The following is a 21,073-nucleotide window of genomic DNA, read 5'->3' as shown; positions in this document are numbered from 1 at the left end:
CGTGTTACCTACATATTTTGTAAATGCTATCATATAATTTTGTGCTTCCTTTTTTAAATGTGTTGATATTTTAAGTAGAGTCTACAAAATATATAAACTTAGAATTCTAGTAATCTATAGACTATATGATAATAACTTTTTTTTTTTATTAAATAAGGGGGCAAACGAGCAAACGGGTCACCTGATGGTAAGCAACTACCGTCGCCCATGGACACTCGCAGCATCAGAAGAGCTGCAGGTGCTTTGCCGGCCTTTTAAGAGGGTATACGCTCTTTTCTTGAAGGTGATCTTTTCTTTTCTTGAACATTTATATAAAGTGTGATAACAAGGGTTTTAAGCCCAGAAAGACTCGGTCTACACGGTTAAACACTACACGCGTCGCCCGCACGCCCCCCCCCCCCCCCCCCCATTTTTGTAATTTAAAAAATAACACCCAATTGTTAAATGGACTCTCCTAATAATCCCTAAGCCCTGAAAAAAATTTTGGCAGGAAGGTTTAATTGCACCCTGTATATAGTTTTATAATGATGAAATATTCGTCCTCCACTCACCACAGCCTTATGATGCCTTGAAAACACCAGAGAACAGCGTAATATGACCTAACCTCGAAAGCCAGCGTCGAGCTGGCAACGTTGGATACCTATACCAGAAAATATTGTTATATTTACCGATATTTTTATAACGATATTTTTTCGTTATGTTACTAGATATCGGTAAAAAAACCGTTATCTGGCTACCATTATGAAAATAACGGTACATATCGATATTTTTTCTGGTATTCGATAACGTTGCCTATGAATTTCGTGGAGCAAAAATTCTTTCAACCATATTTATCGCCTTTTATTTATTTTGATTTTCATTGAGCCAACAGACAAGCCTAAGAGAAGACCAATTTTTTGTTGCTTTTACAGAACTGGAGCCATTAAGAAGACGTTTGGCCAAAATCGCCGCGTCGTCACAACTGATTAAGTTACTGAATTAGGATAAGTGGAATAAGAAGCTTCTAATTAGTCTTCTTTTTAGGATTCTAATTAGAACTTCTAAATTTAGTCAAATGGAATAACAACTTTACTAGGTAGAATCCACAAATTAACTATAAAGAAGATCTGTCTCGATAAATAGCAAAATTAACGTAAGGATACAAGATATAATACAAACCTAATACGGTAGTTAAATGTTAATACAAAAGGTTTTTGGCCTTTGGGTGACTTCATACCTTTCTTTCTTTCTTCTTAATAGTCTGTGGCGTCATCTGTCATCTTGTCAAAAATGGAAAGTGAAAAAAAAACACATCTTCAATTTTTCTTGCGAGTGTCGTGTTTATTTTGTAGTTTTTGCTGAATTTTACAACATTTAACTGACCATTATTCATTGAAAATGTTAATAGGTATCACAATTTGAGTTTTAAAGTGTTCAGAATGTGGGTCAAGCCTCGAGAAGAGTATTTGAAGACTCCTTTTTGGTAAAACAATAAAATTGTTATTCGTTTATCAGTCGTCGACAAATATGCGTTGTTTATTTACTAAATCCATGTAATGAAATAAAAATATTGCAGGGACACTGATGAGACTTCACTTTATTTTGTGCTTCAACGAAGGAAGGGACATGGCAAGTCTAAAGGACTTTCTTCTCTTCTAGTGGGCACATTAGATAGTGTCTTGGATAGTAAGCCAGCGCCTTTTAGAATACTCCACCAAACCCCTAATTCCGAAATATACTATGGTAAGTTTATCTATAATTCTAAAAATATAAAATTATGAGGTGGAAGGTTTGTTTGTATCAAAAGATTCCATTAATATGACTGCTTCTTTGAGCAAAAAAACGTAGTTCCTGCGAATTTCATTTCGCATATGTAATCACATGATGTGATACATAAAATCTTTACAAAAATACTATTTATTTTCAATATTTATTTTCATTTTAAATAAGGCTTTTATACTATTTACAGTTTTTGTTACAATATTTCTTTTAGTTATATCTGAAGCTCTTACTGAGCAGGAAATAAAGCAGGATTGGCAATGGCTCTTGGACAATGTTTGTGCTACCCTCCACTCCTTTGACAGTGATGACGAGAGAACAGACTTTGTGTGCTGTAAAATTAACTCTATAATAGCTACTGAAGAAGAAAACCTTACTGAAGGTAGGTTAACATTTTATTTCTAGTATAATTTTTATGATTTATATATTATAGGCATCATTATTATTATTATTACTTGCCATTTGTGTCCTACTGCTGGGCTTCCAATTATTAAGTAGATAATGATGCTAAATTCTAATTGTTGTTATATTACAAGGTTCAAACACTTACGGATTTTGTGGCAGAGCGGCCATGGTCGTGATCATGATTTCTTAGGTTTACGGGAGTGATACTCTCGTAAACCTAAGAAATCATTATCTAATTGTTGTTTTAGATGAACGTAAACCTAAGAAATCATTATCTAATTGTTGTTTTAGATGAAGAATCTGTCACTTACAACAACTGCATATTTCATGAGAGATTCCCATCATTGCCAAAAGATGAAAAACTTGTCTGCTATTATTCTTGTAGGTGAGTAGTGAGTACATCAGACAAAACTCTCCATCTTATAAGATAGAGAGTTAAGAAATAATGCTATTCCTTCGCTGAAAAATCAACATTCAAATTAAATTCTAAATGTATTTTTTTAGTTATTGGAAGGGCAAAATGCCTCGTCAAGGATGGATGTATCTTACAGTAAATTACTTGTGCTTTTACTCATATATATTTGGACGCAAAACAGCAATAAAGATAAGATGGGCTGATGTAACTGAGCTCGGAAAAACCAATAGCTTAGTCTTCCCCGACTCAATCCGGGTTGTGACAAGAGATGGGGAACATTACTTTTCCATGTTACTTAAGAAGAAGGAGACTTATGCATTAATGCAGCAACTGGCTAACATTGCTATGAAACAGTAAGTTTGTTTTTTTTATTATTATCACAAAAAGTGTTGTTAGTTCAAAAATTGTTATTTTCTTGCAAAATTTTAAGGTATGAAAAAAAAATAGGTATAGTAGTGGTATAATGTTTATCTTAATAATTGACGACCTCTGTGGCTCAGTGGTGAGCGCGTTGGTAGCTCAAGCCGGGGGTCGCGGGTTCAAATCCCGCCGACGGAACAAAAAGTGTTCCCGGGTCTGGATGTATTTACTAAATATGTGTAATGATATAATAAAAATCTTAAATATATGTATAGTATAAAAGTATTAAATATATTTATGTTGTCTGGTACCTGTAACACAACTCCTTTAGGTACTTAGCACGGGGCCAGACTGACGTGGTGTGAAGCGTCCATAGATATTATTATTATTATAATTTGTGCAACATACTATGTTTTGCACTATATTATCACAATATGAATATAATTCTTTATGCATGGAGGCTTTTTTAATATGAAAATTGTATACTAGAAGATTTTTATATCTCAATTTTTATTTTCTGTATTTTTTTTAGGTTGATTGATGACAAAACGGGACAATTTAACTCTGATAAAGAGTTACTAACAAAACTCAGTAAGAATGTGCCTAAGAAACCGTCTTTTCTCAAACGTGATTTGGATGCCCGGAAACAGTCCAATCTCTACACCTTGAGATTCCGTCTGCCACAGAATGAGAAACTAGATGGATCAGAGGAGTGTACTCTTTGGACCCCATACAATAAAAAACATAATTGGGGAAGACTTTACCTGTCACAAAATTTTCTCTGTTTTGATAGTAGGGTAAGTGGTTTACTATATTTTGTCACAGTCCTAAAAAGAGTTTTATGCTATTTATTTTCCCATAAGTTACATCACATTGTCAATAATTATTAAGAAGAAGACCTTGTAAAATATGTGACCTTTTTTGTCTTTTATTTAAATGTACAGTACATTTTACCTACAGGACAATCATAGTGTGATTTGATTTTCCGGTTCCTTAAACCTTAACACAAAATTCAATTACAAAGGAAAATATAGATAGCTTTATATGTTACTTGAAACATTTTTGCGACAGGAAAAACATCTTATTTACATAATGTTTCAACTTCAATGAAGGTCAAATGTTTATTATTCCTTTCACAATAAAATAATTATGTATTGACTAGCTGTTGCCCGCGACTTCATCCGCGTTAACATAGTATAATAACAAAGATGGATAGTTTTCTCCTTTTTGTTTTTGTGGTTCCTTATACAAAGGGTAAAAACGGACCCTATTTAAGCAAACGTCAAACGCAAACGTCAATAAACTTTCATGTTTCTAACTCAAGAAATGACGGACTTTCATTGAAACTTTCTACCCCAATTTCACCCCCTTGGGGGTAGAATTCCTAAACACGCTTAAATACCTATCCATTCATTTTTAATCAGCAGTCCAAAAATAAACTTTCATTTTTTTTTCACCCCCTTGGGGGTAGAATTTTCAGAAACGCTTAAATACGTATCCAATCATATTTAATCAGTAACCCAAACATAAAATTTCATGTTTCTAACTCAAGAAATAACGGAGTTTCATTTAAACTTTCAACCCCAATTTCATCCCTTTGGGGGTAGAATTTCTAAAAACGCTTAAATACGTATCCATTCATTTTTAATCAGTAACCCAAAAATAAAGTTTCATGTTTCTAACTCAAGAAGTGGCGGACTTTCATTAAAACTTTCAACCCATATTTCACCCCCTTCGGGGTAAAATTTTCAAAATTCCTTCCTTAGTGGGTGTCTACTTAATAAAACAACTCTACTCAACAAATTTCGTGGCTGTAACTTTTACAGTTTTTGCTCAGCGATGATGAATCAGTCAGTCAGTCAGTCAGGACATGTAAGTATAGAAAGTATAGATGAGTAATAAAACTTATCGCTTTTTTATTCATAAGCTGGTCTAGTATAAAGTATTACTATGTAAAATACATAATATGTTGCTGATTAAACAGACATTAATTTGTTGTTGTTTGATAACACTTGTGGTTGAAATAGACTGTGATTAAACCTATATTTAAATGCGTCTTTTTTTAGTAGCTGCACATACAGTACATGACAATTTTTCATTTCTGTTGTGCAAAAAAAATGCTTTTGTGATTGACGGTTGTACAGATCTCGCGTTATTAAGACTATGCAGGCGTTCGTTTTTTTACTTGCGAACGCATCGGCTTGCACTTGAATCGTACGTGCGGCATTCCGTTGGGAAAAAAGCGAACGTTTGCGCCAGTTAAAGTATTTTCTACTGATTCCGAATTTGTTTTGCGTATTCGAATTTCCGAATACGCAAAACGAATTCGGAGATCGAATGCAGAAAACGTGTGTATAAGACCAGCCTAATGCTGGCTTCTCACGACGCGTAATATCTTATATTACGCGCCGTGAGAACGGCTAGCGCGGACTCGCCTATTGGCTCGTGCTCGCTCGCACAAATCGGCACGGCGCGGCGCGGCTCGTGATTTTATGCGCTGTGAGAACCCAGCATTATATGTCAACTTAACTCCACTCCCCTATTCAGGTCCACAACCTAGTCCGTCTCACCATCCCGCTGCGCGACGTGCACCAGGTGGAGCAAGCCGACGGCAGCAGCGGCGACTGCGGCAGCATCCTCGTGACCACGGCCCACCACGCCAGCTTCCTCTTCGGCAAGATATCCGACAGACAGTTCCTCGTACACAAGATATCAGAGCTGCTGGCTAAGATACCCAGGTGAGGATTTATATTGTCGATGTTTCCTCCAAGATCGTTGCTCGTTTATCGCGCTTCAACTTCTTTCCTGATAAGAATTATCTTATGTCCTTTCTAATGGGCATTTTTGAAAGGGCGTAATCTAAATTTTTTTTGTAATTTTGATGAATGAATTGTTATTATTTGCTAGCCGTTTTTTTTCTTACTTTTCCACCATTTACATGAGGGAATCAACCTATGAACTGATATAAACCCGCTGTCTGCATGAACATGTCTACAATTGACAACTCTAATATTATTTATGCGCTTAGCATTCATTCTTATAAGGAAATTAATAATCCCATTTTAATTTACAGTTGGTAAAAGTCGCTACTTCATGAGGGTGCTGCTGCTTACAAAACAGAAAACTAACAAAACTGAAATTAATAGCAATTCAAATATACAAACAAAATCATAATAACCCAAGTGCATTACGAACGTAACCTTCGCCTAATAGTATTTGATCCGACCGTATAAATTCCTGCAGGAATCGTTTTTTTCGATCAAATATATTTTAAAATAATCTTTAGAACGTATAGAATGGATTTATGTTGGGTTGCCGTGTCAAAAGTAGCCGCAAGTACCTCTAATTAAGTTGAATGTTCATGAGATAAATGTATAATTTGCATATAATTTTTCAGTAAATTTTACATCATTTGAAAGAAAATGACGTGAGAAAATAAGGTATAAATGGTTGCCAGCTCTAAGTCGGCCGCAACCTAGGGTTGCCAGCCCGTAAACAGATAGATAGTTCTTCATCAAAATTGAAGCATCGATTTTTTTAATAATTTTGATACCAAATTAAAGTTTTATGCATTTTGTACATGAATATCCATGGTTGCCAGTTGCACGATAGCCGCAAACTGGGGTTGCCATCACTTTTGTATATGACAAATGTTCAGGCCTACAATTATTATGCCTGGCATTATTTGAGGACGTCGAGAACTCGCAAGATTGCTATTTATATTTAACAGGCGTTTTTATTTTTATGTGTATTGTCCTGTCATTCCTCAATGTCATTCCTTCTTAATTCTCTCACTTTTCTATTGAATACACGCAAGTTTGTATTACGGGCTTTCATTTTGCTCAATTAGAGGTACTTGCGACTACTTTTAACAAGGCAACCCAACATTAATCCATTCTATACGTTCTAAAGATTATTTTAAAATATATTTGATAAAAAAAAAAACGATTCATGCAGAATTTTACGGTCGGATCTTAGGATATAACTTCACTTACGAGTTACGTCAAAACATTGTGGAATCCACATAACCTGCGCCTAAGTTCATTAACATCAAAACGTCACAACCTGCGCCTAACTTCGCTCACATCAAACCATAACCTGCGTCTAGCTTCACGCATCATCGGTGCTTCCGGGCTATGTGTATTGCCGCGCTAACGGTTACAAACAGTTACGTTTACAGGGACAAGACGTCGGGACCGGCGACCGACAGCGACTGGACGCCGCAGCCGCCGCTCATGACGCTCTTCCGGACCTACCAGACGTCCAGCATCAAGCAGATACAAGAGAAGAAGGTGGAGTTTCACATGCTACCCGCTACTTGCTTTATAACTGTTTTTTTTTAAATAAGGGGGCAAACGTGCAAACCGGTCACCTGATGGAAAGCAACTACCGTCGCCCACACTCGCAACATTTATTTAGAAGGGTTGTAGGTGCGTTGCCTTTGAACTGCATTCAAATTCAAGGATTTTAATGATTACTTAACTTTAGTATAAAAAATATGACACTCGGGGACTGCCTTGGTAAAGCTATTGCATAGCATTTTTTATCAACTTATGCAATGATAATTCGCATACGTCTAGTCGCACGCACACAAACACCGCAACGAAGAGTGGGGGGTGTTAGGTTTTTCTTTACGGAATATCTTGATTCGATCGCCGCGTTCAAAGATATAGCGCGTAACACATAAGACATATTTTTAGTCTTTATTAATTTAATGTTAATTATTAATTATTACATTTCGCTTAGTGCGGCCGTTTTTATAATAACTAGAGATCGCCCAATGGTCGAAATTCGACCTTACTTGCAACGACATTAGGACTACTACCTATATTTTGTAAAAAATATTGACTTCATCATAGTTTTTTCAATTCTTGTCTCTGGGACTCAGCTGATCTTAGACTGGCCGTTCAAGCATTGTCTAATTAACAATAATCCATTTTCAATTTGTCAACTTGTTGTCAACAGACTTCAACCATAAATAAAAGAGTATAATTCGTATGTATAGACTATTCACTCAAAAATCTGTCATTTTTCATAGTAGTAGTGTTGTAGTGTGTGTAACGTTTTATTTGTTAAAAATATATATGATAAAAGCATAATTTCAAAATAATATTAGCTCGATGCACTCCTTCACCATATCTACACTACTATTATAAAGAGGAAAGATTTGATTGTTTGTTTGTCTTGAATAGGCTCCGAAACTACTGGACCGATTTGAAATATTCTTTTACCATAACTGGAATCCTACATTAATTCTGCTGAACATAGGCTAAATTTTATTTTGGAAAAAAATAGGGTTCCGTAAGATATTGGGGATTTTCGGACGCAAGGTGTAAAAATCAACCAGAAATGTTACTTTTTTCGCGTACGCTGCCTAAACTATAAAAGATAGAACCATAAAATGTTCTAAGTAATTGTAGATCTTTTAAATATCTACAAAAAAGTCCGCGACACACTATACCTATCTATGTTGAGTGAGGCACAATAACCATTTTTTTATTAAAAAATCTTGAAATGTTTTTGGACTACATTTAAATGCCTTTATTTTACTCATGGCATTAATTCTTATCAAAATAAATTATTTAAAATCAATGACCACCCGTGCGAAGCCGGGGCGGGCCGCTAGTAAACTATAACTGTGCGAAATTTCATGCACCTACGTTTCCTCATTATTCGTAAAAAGGGTTACAAAGTTTTTCTCTCACGTATTAATATATAGATTATGCCACATCTATTCTGGACACACCTTTAGGGTTATAATTTATTATCCTAACCTATATTCGTAGATCCTAACCTTGTCATCGTTTAATAATATTTACAATCTAGATTATGCCACCACTTTAGCATTAATATTATAGATTTTAATTAGAAAAGGAAGGAAATATGAAGTCGAAGGTTACTTATAACTATTAGCGAATATTATTAAAGTAGATCATGTTTGTGTATGTAAGTTTATTTGAAAACGCGCCTTTAGCTCCTTTGTTCTTGCTTAAATACTGAAAAAACCCCATACCGTAGGCCATAGCCCATAGATAAGCATCTTTTTTCGGCCAACGGCGCAGGCTTATAGTCTTTCGACCATACCGCTTAGAAGCTCTCTTTCGTAAAATGGATAAAGCGTTCGCAACACAATAGACAATGTATCTCTATTTAGTAGCGGACTTCCATGAAAGAGAAGGTTCTATTCCCGGATGTGGATATTTTCTCTACAAACTTTTATATCCAAATAGGTTAATGGAAATGACCATCGACCGTCCAATCGTAAGCTATAGACACGATAGATATTATAATGACTTTAGTGTTGATCCTTTACAAGAACAATACTTAACACTTGCATTATTATAGAGATATATTATATTATAACGGCTTTAGACTTGATCCTTTACAAGAAGAATATTTAACCCTTGTATAGGTAAAGCAATGGGAGGACCACATGTCAGAAGTAGGCCGCGGTGTCAGCATGTACAGAACGGTGGAAGGAAGCGAGCTAGTCGTGAGCGGTATACCAGAGTCCCTGCGCGGGGAACTGTGGAGCGTGTTCTCAGGGTCCATACTACAGAAGACCCAGAATAAAGGGCTATACGAGAAGCTAGTCAACGAAGCCCTATCCTCGAAGAATACCGCCAACGACGAAATAGAGAGGGACCTCCATAGATCGCTGCCAGAACATCCGGCTTTTCAAAATGATGTCGGTAAGTTTGTTATTCGTTTATGTTTATACTTTATTTTGAGATTATATTATGGGATGGCCAAAAGTATTTTTCTGTTGAAGCACAAAATATATATTAGTAGTACCAACAGAATTCCCACTCGTGAAACCCGTTTAAAAAAATAACAACTCATGCTGGCTGCGATACTATAAAGTTCAAATTCCGACCGCGCAGTGCTAGGTGCCTACAATTATATTCACCTACATGTCCGCTCTCTTTCTATCGCGTAAGAGGTACCCTTTCTGACGAAATCAAGATTGGCACCTTTTAGAAAATAAAATAATCTTCTTTTAATTACTATTACTAATAGCAAACTTTTTATAGTACCTAATAATCAAATTTTAGTAACCCAACGTATATTTTATAATAGTTTTATATTCGATTATAGTGTAGGGGCTGGTCAGGAATTTTTTACAACTTAAACATAGTAACTTGTGTTTATTTATGTGTAGTATGCGGTTTGTTTGTAACAAATTGGTTTATTTGCTATATTTGTGTATTTTTTATCTTTTGTATTTTAAAATCTTAAATTACTTTAAATATTTCTTTGACTTTTTTCAATTGTTCATATTTATCAGATTAATAACGATTATGTCACAGCGGTTAAATCAGTACGTAGATATATGCGACGAAAAAATCTTGCGCGCGCGTCACCGCTCGCTTGTGAGTCCCTTGTGATCTGCCCCTTTAAAGGGGTACTTACAGTTCGATACCTAAACGCGCGAGTGGGGCAGGCCTGGTTAAAGGTATAATACGTGTACGTGACTAAGATAAATAAAAGTATTCGGTAATTATACCCTCTCATTGAATGTTTTGCTAAAGCCTAAAGGTGAAATAAATTGGATTAAAAACTAGATGCAATCGCTTTTTTTCTCTTCATCTGGAAATGAAGCTCATTGTCATACGCATTTGATGGGTCCAATTTGATCACTGTAATACATTATTCATTATTGTTTCTATATTATTATGTTACGTAACGCTTCTGAAGTGCTTTTACTGTAAGATAAATGTTTTTGTAGGTATTTCGGCATTACGTCGTGTGCTCTGCGCGTACGCACTGAAGAATCCTACCATTGGTTACTGTCAAGCAATGAACATTGTAGCATCTGTGCTGCTAATTTACTGTCCCGAGGAGCAGGCGTTTTGGTTGCTGGCGACTATATGTGAAACTCTACTCCCGGACTATTATAATACCAGGGTGGTTGGAGCATTAGTAAGTCATACTTTTTATCAACCTTGATATTCCAATAAGTAACAGTATGTCCTTTTGTATTACAATTTGCAAGTAACCTTATAAGTCTATTAACATTTTATTTATTTATCGAAAGCGATATATTTTAATACAATTTAGACAGACTCGTGAAAAAATCTGACATAATATTATAAGTTTTGCGTTTTTTTCGCCCGTCCGTAGACCATAGGGCATAGACAATAACATTGACAACTATCTTTTTTCTTCTCAGGTGGACCAAGGCGTGCTTGACGAACTGACAAAGCTCCACCTACCGGAGTTGCACGCAAAACTCGACGAACTTGGCATGATGAGAATGATATCGCTATCCTGGTTCCTCACACTGTTTGTGAGCGTGATGCCCTATGAATGTGCTGTCAATGTCATGGACTGTTTCTTCTATGATGGCGCTAAGGTTATCTTCCAGGTTAGTTATATTTTTTAACGTTTAAAGCCTGCTAATATTGCGTTTCCTCTAAAGATACATTTAAATGTATCTACGCAATATTATGGACTGCAAATGCAATATTATAACTGACTGCGTAACGCAATATTATGAGCTGCTTTTAATGTTGCAAGTGTCCATAGGCGACGATAGTTGGTTTCCATCAGGTAACCCGTTTGCTCGTTTGCCCCCTTATTTTATAAAAAAAAAGATTTGCATTCGTATCATTTCTCCTCATGGCATAATCCTCATGGCGTTTTAATTAAATTCTACAATAATAAATATGGTGTGCCTAAATTTTTGTGTCATTTTTACAAGTAAAATAATGTTTTACAGGTGACATTGACAATCCTAGATATAAACAGGGAAAAACTGCTAAAATGTGCGGAAGACGGTCAAGCAATGCAGGTGTTGAGCGAATATCTGGAAGGTATATACAATGAGGAGGCCATGGCTCTGTCTACAGAACCGAGGACCGCTGAAAAGGTATGCAATAAACTAAATGTTAAAAATGACTATTTCAAAAATCACATAGTATACATGTAACACTCTACTTCCGAAAGTCGGATCAGTAGCTTCGGTGTCTTACTACACATAATCCCACTAATATTATAAAGGCGAAAGTTTGTTTGGATGTATAGATGTATGGATGTGTGGATGTATGGATGTTTGTTACTCTTTCACGCAAAAACTACTGAACGGATTTTAATGAAACTTTTCAATAATATAGCTTATACATCAGAATAACACATAGGCTATAATTTTAACCGACTTTCAAAATGGGTGAGGTGTTATGTTCGTCTTCTTATGTTTAACGATTACTCCGCCGTTTATTATCCGATTTTTAAAATTTTTCTTTTGGTATATAGGGTATCATCCCAATTTGGTATTATATTCACAAAAGTGGTGATTTGATGAAGGATCCATAAGTAATCGAGGGAACTCCTCAAAATTTATAGGGAAACATGTTATGCTATCAACAAGTAAGATTTTGCACCGAGGTATACCTGGTACCGTGGTTCGGAAGGTGCTGAGAGAACTCCTGATTCTTTATAGATACAAGTTTGGGAGTTTCGGCGTTGTTTTAAGAACGGAAAGCATATGCTACTATGCAAATTACATTCATCATCAACATCATCATCGTCATCACTACCATATTATACCATGTTATTGGTACTTTTCATAGTCTTTTAGATCCAGACTCGAGTTTGTCAAGCGATAATTAAAAAAAAATTATACCTACCTAATATTATAAACCTGAAGAGTATGTTTGCTTGAACGCGTTAATCTCAGGAACTACAGGTCCGATTTAAAAACTTATTTCAGTGTAAGATAGCTCATTTATCGAGTAAGACTATAGGCTAAGACTAATACGACCGAAGAAACTCAGAAAATGTGGAAAAATAAAATAAGAGTAGACCAAGTGAAGTGAGTAGGGACATAGGAGCTATTTTTTATGGGAAAATGTACGGTTTCCGTAAAATTCCTAATTTACGCGGGCGAAGCCGCGCGGGACATCTAGTATACTATACGTAGACTTATAAAATCGGCACCCTTTTTGGCTTCTTCATAGTTGGATAAAATCGCACGTGTGTTTTGTAATGACAAAACTTGTGCCCTAGGTTAAGTAAAATGACGCATTTTTTATACACTTTCATGTCTTGTTTTCGTCTACAACAATTTTGCGACGCTTAATTGTTACAGACGATCAAAATTCAAGATCTAGTGTACCAGTCCTACCGATCTTTCGGTAGTACGGTCAGCAGCGAGAGTATAGAGCATCTGCGACTGAAGTACAGACTGCGCGTTGTGAGACAGCTAGAAGACAGTCTCGAGAAGAACACGTTGAGGGCTCTACAGCAAGATAAACTGTTGGAACCGGATGAGTTGCAGGTATTTTGAGTAAATAAGTTTAATGTTTAATGATTGTGGATTGGTCGACTGATGGGGAATGGTTATTTCCGCAAGTGAATAAATCTTATTACCATTGCAGCTGTTATAACATTTTTCTATATCGACGTTTGCCTATTTCTTTGAGTAAGAATTTTTCAATAGTAAGCTCTAGTCATTTCAGTGGTTTATATCTCTGGCTTAAAATACTTTGATCTTATCATCATAGCGCGATTTAGAACTGAGCGCTGATCAATCTGCCACATAGCAATAAATTCCTGATCGACTTTCATACGCCAAGAATCCTGAAAGCCAAACAAGTTTATCTTTACTAAAGAGTATTGTACTGTGCCAATTTTAAATAAGAAATAAATAGGTATTTTATTTTCAATTTCAGGAGCTACTAAGTGCAATTCGCGAGGAGCTGTTCTGGGCTAAGCGGGTACCGTGCGAGCGTTTGGAGGCGCCTTACGAGGCGTACAGACTGGACTACGCTCAGTTCAAGACGCTATTCACTGCTCTGTCGCCCTGGGCCAAGGGTGATTGTGCTGAAGCGATCACCGCTAGGATGTTCAAGGTTGGTTATAATAATATGATCGCGAAGCAATAAGCATACCACAATCAGGTCGTCACGTCGTCAAAGCTCATACTAATTCTTACAGTGACCCTTGTCTCTTACACTCGCACTTAAAATATTGTTATGGCGTTCCCACAGTTGTACGACAAGAGCGGGATAACAACATTTTCGTGCACGAGTAAAAGAGACAGGCGCAGCAGGTCACTGTATACGACGTTTATGATATCGAGGGCGCTCTTTATAGTAGATACTTTTTCCAAATTATTGTCAACAAAAAGATTTGCTATAGTGGCAGCCAGCTGTTCGTAAAATAATATACGACTTTACGACCATCACTGAGGCGTAAGTTCAAAAGTAAAACTGAATCTATCTTCGTTTATAATAATAATAATTAATCTACACAAGCCTGCTCACCTTTTACCACATTATAGCTAATGGACCACGACGACGACGGTCTAGTCAGCGCGCGCGGGCTGTCCGCAGCGCTGGGCGTGTCCGCGCGTGGTGACGCAAACGCGCGTCTACGGGCGTTGTACTGTGCGCACGCGCCGCCGTTGCTCACCGCGCTAGACTTACTACCGCCAGCGTACACTGCGACTGGCGAGGAGCTGGCCACAGATGCACTGTCCTATCTAGACAGGTAAATTCTAAAATAATATTATTGCGTGTGGAAACGAGACAGCAATATGTTTTATCTGCGGGGCGCTAATGTGCGTCTACTGGCCCTGTACTGTGCGCACGCGCGAACATTTTACTTGTGTTTTTGGAATTTTACTTGTGTTTTTGGAATTCTGCCTCGCGTATTTTAACACGGATGAACAGGCAAACGTCGTATAATAAGCCATACAACGTTTTGCCCCTATCTGTTGACAGATAAGGATAAAACGATACTTTTCTAATTTATCACATGGGGACAAAACGTTGTATTAAGTAAATATTTTTAGTACTAAGGGATAATTTACAAAACGGAAACCAGATAAAATAAAGACACATTTCTTGTAGCATTGAGCCGACTACGCCTGAAGCCATGCAGCGGTCCATCAGCGATGTTGGTGACATGGATAAGTCTATGGACAGCTCTAGCCAAGGCGGTAAGTTCTACTTTGACCTTGATGAATACTATTTGTAGGTTCAGAGTTGAGAGACTATTGAATTAATAAAGCCCGAGATGATTTCAGGCATTAATTCATGAAGACCTAAGAGGCCGCATCCGGCCGCGATAACAATAGAAAAGCTATTGTGTCTCGTTATTCCACGATCGATGGGTTAAAAAATAATATAATGTATTGATGGTAAAGTTAGTAATATAAGAGATTACTGAAAAGTAGCGTTGGACCAATGGACCAATCCATGATGAATAGCCATAATTGCTATGATGCTTGGGCTATCAGTTATCACTTATCACAAACGAATATTTTACACGTTCGTAAATTGTATTGACCATTTATCCATCATGAGCTAAACGTGGAGAGGCCGCGAGAAGCTCGTTTCATAATAAAAATGATAAATGAATTCTAGAAGGTTGGCGGCTAGCGGAACAAGTGCGGGCGTGCGCGCTCGCCGGAATAGGCACCGCGAGTACGCCCCTGACGCCGGGCGCGGGGGCCCCGCCTCGCGCTCCGCCCCTGCCCCGCGACCACTTCCTGAAGCTGCTGTCGACGTTACACGACCTTACGCAGCACTCCACTGAGCTGTACGAGGCGGTCGCTAGAGCCGGTATGAGCCATTTTGTTTTAATTAATGTATGACATAAGTCAAAATATTATGTTTTCCATGTCCAGTGAGGAGTCCTGTGTTTGTTCTATAATTATTGGAATTTATTAATGCATATGTTTGACGGAGCCAAATACGAAACCTAAGTGTAGATAAGTTAGAGTAATCAAGTAACCAAAGTGTATACTACGAAACAAATTGTTCAGAATGTCCTGGTGTTTATAATCCTCAAATGTTTTCAGGTACGTTACTTCTGCAGCTGGGCGAGCTAAACCACCGGCCAAATCTGGGCCGGGAAATATCACAGGACAGCTTGTATTTAGCTGCTGCAGCACAACCTGGTTTACCTGAGGTGTGTGTAATGTTACATATGTCACACAATACGATGTTAACTATAACCGGCGATTGCTGAGTGATATGAGAAACCTATTTCTACAGTTTCTTCTGTTAATGCAAGCACTTTTAACTCATTCACCACGCCACGTGCCACCTTAGCACAGCAGGAACTGCAGGCAGTCTGTTCCCCAGAGCCTATATTTTCAATCAAATATCTTCAATCCACATCGTTTTGTTTTTGACACAATATTAAAATTACAATCCAACTCATTTTAACTCAGTTACGGCAAAGCTAAAAGGAAGAGTATGAATAGACATTCCACAAACAGACGTTTCACTTTAACGTATCGCCTACTAAATAAAATACTTTACCTATTACTCGCGCGGGAACCGTACATTTTTCCGGGATACAAACTACAAAGTATGTTCTTGTTTCCTATGTTCTTTCCCGGGACTCAAGGTATCTCCATACCAGCATAATCGGTTCTGTGGTTTGGGCGTGAAGAGGTAACAGACAGACAGACATACACACTTTCGCATTTATAATATTAAGTATGGAAGTATGGATATTCCGGGAGACATACAACAATTATTATTGCACTTATTAATAATGATTAGCTTAGTATTTTTTGCCTTTTTTTTATTGTATCACTCTGTAATCTTACCATGCTATTCTTATGCTTGCAGCTGGATCCGAACGGGAACACCACTGAGCCCGATTTTCGCAGTCGGGCCTCGCCCTCTCGAGACGACGAGAGCACAGAGGACTATTGGTCGATTACCCTCGAACAGTTCCTAGCGACAATGCTAGCTGAGGAAAAACTAGAGGAGTTTTTCAACAAGAAAGTGTCGTTGAAGTCTGACTTGGAAGCGCTGCGGCAGAGGGATCGACTGCATTCGGTTTCCTAGCTAATGGCTAAAGATTTTGACTGATGAAAAGGTATGGCATTTTAAGAAAATAATCTACACCATAAAGTTAATATACCGGAATAGAGAAACAAAGGCCTGAGCAAGAGAGATGTCACTATCAGTAACACTGCGTGGTAAAAAGAGTGCTGCTGTCATGTATGATACATGACAGCAGCACTCTTTTTTTTGACGTCCAGTCGGCACCTGCCGCACGTTGACAATTTAATCTCATAGAAATCATGTTCAATCATGCTTGTGTAAGTGTATACGTACACATAATATTTTTACACAGGTGAAACCAATTTTGGTTTCGTTTGACAGCTCGAGATTGTTGCTCTATTCCGCTAGGTATATTAACTTTATGATCTACACTAATGCTTAAGGTACAATTCGGTGCATCGCGATCGATCGCAGCCGCGCGCGGCCTACGACTGTCGTGAGCCGCGCGCGGCCGTGTCTTGAAGTTACCTTTATTATTATAAATTTCGGTGATGACAGGGGAACATTGCATCGGTCCAGTGGTTTAGGAGTGAAGAGCTCTCTCCTTTAAATTTCTCCGTTAAATCGGTGTCACAGACAGAGCAGGTAATGTAAAGATGTATATTATAGCACGATACATCTCGATACATCTTTCTGTAGAAATCGTCAGGAGATCATACACAACAGCTATAATGTATATTTTTACATCTTCGTATCTTAAGATACAGAGCTATATGAAAATATATATTTATATTTTGATACATCTAAATACATCTAGTTTTTATTATTCGTAGCATCTCAATATATTTCTGTATATTACTATACATCTCTTCTTTTCATAGGATGTTCAAAAATTTCTGTGATTATATTATATGTGTATGATAGACAGATACACACAGTGTTGCCACGTGCCACCTTGGCATAGCAGGAACTGCAGGCAGTCTGTTTCCTAGAGCCTATATTTTCAATGAAATATCTTCAATCCACATCGTTTTGTTTTTGACACAATATGTAACAATGCGCGCATCAAAATTACAATCCGAATCATCTTCTGATAAACTATCTAGTAAATCTAATAGCAAGTAACTCGAAAGGCCATATTATTACAACATTAAAAATAAGAACAGCCTGTATAACACTTTAGCAGCTGAAATGTGCGACAACCGCGGCGTTTAGCATTGAAATGTAGGGAAAGATACATTCCATTACCTGTTGTGTGTGTGATACATTAATATAATGTAAAGCTATACATCCCGGGATGTAATGTACGTTAATATACATTACCTGCTCTGTCTGTGACACCCTTAAGTTTTTATCCTGAAAAAATTTACGGTTTCCGCGCACAAACGAGTTGTAAGTTCTAGTAAACAATTAACGTTAATTTAATGTTAACATTTATTTTATTGCAGAGCTTTTTAGTAATTTATGGTATTTTATTTCAGAATCAACGAATTAAGAAATGGGATGTAATTATACAACACAATAAAACAATAGCAATGGATATTATAATATAGAATTTAGTTATTGTAATTAAATGATGTATATCTTTAGTTATAGCTGGTGTAAACCAGATTTGTACTTTATTAGCTTGCATTAAGGTTCACTTTAGCCCCCTCATTATTTAAAATATTGACAGTAGACAGTAAGTTTCTATTTTTGTCTGCTACGTGGGAATAGACAAATCAATTAGAGTATGACGTATTTAGTGAATATTTTTAAAAATGAGGGATTATAAGCTTCCAATGTTACAACATTCCAAAAATTATTTACTAGAGTTACTGGCGAAAAATAAATGGCCATATTAGAGTTAAGAAAATATGTTACCTTTCCTGCTTGTCTGATAAAAATATTCAAAATGAAAAAGTTATGATATATAGTTAACGCATACTGTTATACATAACTAACCACATGATACTTATGCATATGTATGTACCTGTTTTAAGCGATTTTCAAGGCTAGCTCTGAGCATGAAAATACTTGCTCAGAGAATTTCATCATTCTTGGACGCAGTAGTGAAGTTCATTTTTTTTGCTAGGAAATTATTCGCATGTGCAAAATATGTGCAAGGAATATGAATTGATGTGCCCAGAATAACATAACTTTTGACTGTCACGTTACTATATAATTATTGTAATTTGTAATAAGTATGTCATTTTATCCATAACATCTTGAAAATGTTTATATTATTTCACATTTCTACACCAGTCATGCTAAGTTAGCTGATGCTCTTCTCACTATTTATAACGAGTACAAATAAAATTCAGAATAAGTTATATTTATAATATTATAGACACATAGCCTCATACTTACAAATATGATTAATATTAAAGTTATCTAATGTAACCCAATAAGTAATAGTTTTATATAACGAAGATAGTATGGTATTAGATACATATAACATGTGTATTGTGTACGTAAATGTTGGTGCTTGTAGCTGGTCGCAGTTGTCGCAAAGAATTCATATTTTAGCTGCTTATAATATACACTTGTACATAATATTATATAGAAAATGTCAAGCAATAAGTAAATTATTTTTATATGCTTACGTGTTTGTTATCAATGTATTCGAGCAGTAAACGTAAAATGATATAGAAAAATATTTAAGACAATATTTATAAATATTATCAGGTAAAAACGCTGCTAAGAACTGGGATACGATCTTTTATGCTAAGCATTCACATACGGTTTTGCTCGATCCAGCAATAACGTCGAGCAAAACCGTATGTGAATACTTAGCATAAAAGCTCGTGATTTCGCCCACACATCCAGCATTGCTCCATAGTTTTATTTTAAATCGATATATTTAATTCCATCGTGCCGGCTCGATGCGAGCCTACGAGCGGCTCGATGCGAGCCTTTGAGCTGTCAGTTTTGCGGTCCACACAGTAATTATTACTCGATTTGGAGTAAAACTATCGAGCAAAACCGCATGTGAGTACTTAGCAGGCAGAGTTAACAGAACTAACGAGTAGGCCGACACAGAAGAAATCTCGAAATTTATACGTTTGACGTAGTATGTCATATCGGCCATCGTGCGCCGTACTAATGCGTTGACGCCTCTAGTACACCGACGCTGAAACAGGAATAGAGCGAGATGCTATATACGCCATTGTCGTGTGGCGGATAAGACAGTCGGTTCGCCGCTGTTTCGCAGTTTGCGGCGTCGGTGTACTAGAGGTGTAAACTGTAAAGTGCTCGGTTTTGTATCATTACAAGGTGCGCATTGTAATGCTCGGCTCTCTTCTCTCACTGATGTAATGCTCGACTCTGTAACGTTACATTACACGTGAATGCTCATCGGTGTTGTAATGTAATGCTCAAAGTCGAATCTAAAATGTTACATTACACGTGAATGCTCGCGATTAGTGAGCGCCATTACTCAGCATTGTGAAACATGTTGAAAATGAAATTGTGAAACATGTTTCTTTGAAGTCAAGGTACTCCTTAGGGTCTACACAGACGGACCGCATTTCAACTGCAATCCAACTGCAAATTGCAGTTCAAGTGCAGTTTGAATGCAGTTGACACGACTGCAATACAACTGCAATAGAACTGCAAACCAAACGCACAGTCGGATTGCCGTTCAGTTGCAGTCGGCGTGCAGTCGTGTGAACTGTTTGGTTTGCAGTTCTTTTGCAGTCGTGTCAACTGCATTCAAACTGCACTTAAACTGCAATTTGCAGTTGGATTGCAGTTGAAATACGGTCCGTCTGTATAGACCCTTAGTTCTGTCCACTCTTTTTTAGATTTGCGCTAGGCGATAGTAATTTTATTCGGCAGTCACGTTTCATTTGTGCATTCCCAACACCGTTGCTATTGGTTGCTAATATTAAATGTAGTATGCCATTCCATTCTAAAATGTCGTATGCTTAACGCTAATAACATTTGAATCTGATATATTTTATTATGTTTATTTATAGACGAGGTAACCAACTGTACTTCCACTACTATGAAATAAACATTTGGCTTTTACTTTAGTAAATAGTATAATTCATACTCAGCTTAAATACACGCAATTTAAAGTGTTATATAATATATTTGAGTCATTGCACTATGTTGATTCACTTATCGTTTCACATTGTCTATACAGTATACTCTATTGTCTAACTAACCTATACAAAAACCATGCAATAGTCAGAGCTTCGAGACTGTGTCAATATTATTGAGTGTTTGTGGCTAATCAATATCCTGTACTTAGTGGGCCCCTAGGGGCCTAGACGATCAACGTAATGTGCAATATCATTGAAAATTTTATTTGAAAATAAGATTGAAATCACGCGTTCAATATCAATCCTAGAAGGTCAATAATATCGGACAAAAGCAATACGTGATATTGCACAATAAA

At 36.9% G+C, this 21,073-nt stretch overlaps 1 protein-coding gene across 2 annotated transcripts; it reads left to right on the top strand.

Moving 5' to 3' along the window:
- Window positions 1-1,286: 1,286 nt before the first annotated feature.
- LOC121731669 (TBC1 domain family member 9) lies at window positions 1,287-19,386 on the top strand. Of its 2 annotated transcripts, none has more exons than XM_042121232.1 (20): window positions 1,287-1,462; window positions 1,556-1,722; window positions 1,973-2,140; window positions 2,455-2,548; window positions 2,668-2,931; window positions 3,471-3,735; window positions 5,486-5,676; window positions 7,119-7,230; window positions 9,351-9,630; window positions 10,668-10,861; window positions 11,112-11,306; window positions 11,661-11,810; window positions 13,029-13,217; window positions 13,612-13,791; window positions 14,223-14,431; window positions 14,794-14,882; window positions 15,310-15,507; window positions 15,747-15,856; window positions 16,528-16,779; window positions 18,169-19,386. In XM_042121232.1, exons 1-19 carry the CDS (start codon window positions 1,419-1,421, stop codon window positions 16,747-16,749), a joined length of 3,321 nt encoding a protein of 1,106 aa, XP_041977166.1. In that variant the 5' UTR covers window positions 1,287-1,418; the 3' UTR covers window positions 16,750-16,779; window positions 18,169-19,386. The 2 variants fall into 2 exon arrangements, with proteins under 2 accessions (XP_041977166.1, XP_041977165.1); XM_042121231.1 differs by having other exon boundaries at window positions 7,107-7,230.
- The last annotated feature ends 1,687 nt before the right edge of the window (window positions 19,387-21,073 follow it).

The sequence above is a fragment of the Aricia agestis genome, chromosome 11 (genome assembly GCF_905147365.1).
Source record: "Aricia agestis chromosome 11, ilAriAges1.1, whole genome shotgun sequence".
NCBI lineage: Eukaryota > Metazoa > Arthropoda > Insecta > Lepidoptera > Lycaenidae > Aricia > Aricia agestis.
The sequence above is the reverse complement of the archived record's forward strand: the minus strand, read 5'-3'. Positions and strand labels throughout refer to the sequence as shown.

Bases quoted from the DNA above. Each gene is read 5' to 3' on its own strand.
- LOC121731669 (XM_042121231.1), top strand. From the start codon at position 1,419: ATGTGGGTCAAGCCTCGAGAAGAGTATTTGAAGACTCCTTTTTG. The intron at 2,549-2,667 runs GTGAGTAGTGAG...GTATTTTTTTAG, and splicing joins GTCTGCTATTATTCTTGTAG to TTATTGGAAGGGCAAAATGC. The intron at 14,883-15,309 runs GTAAGTTCTACT...AATGAATTCTAG, and splicing joins GGACAGCTCTAGCCAAGGCG to AAGGTTGGCGGCTAGCGGAA.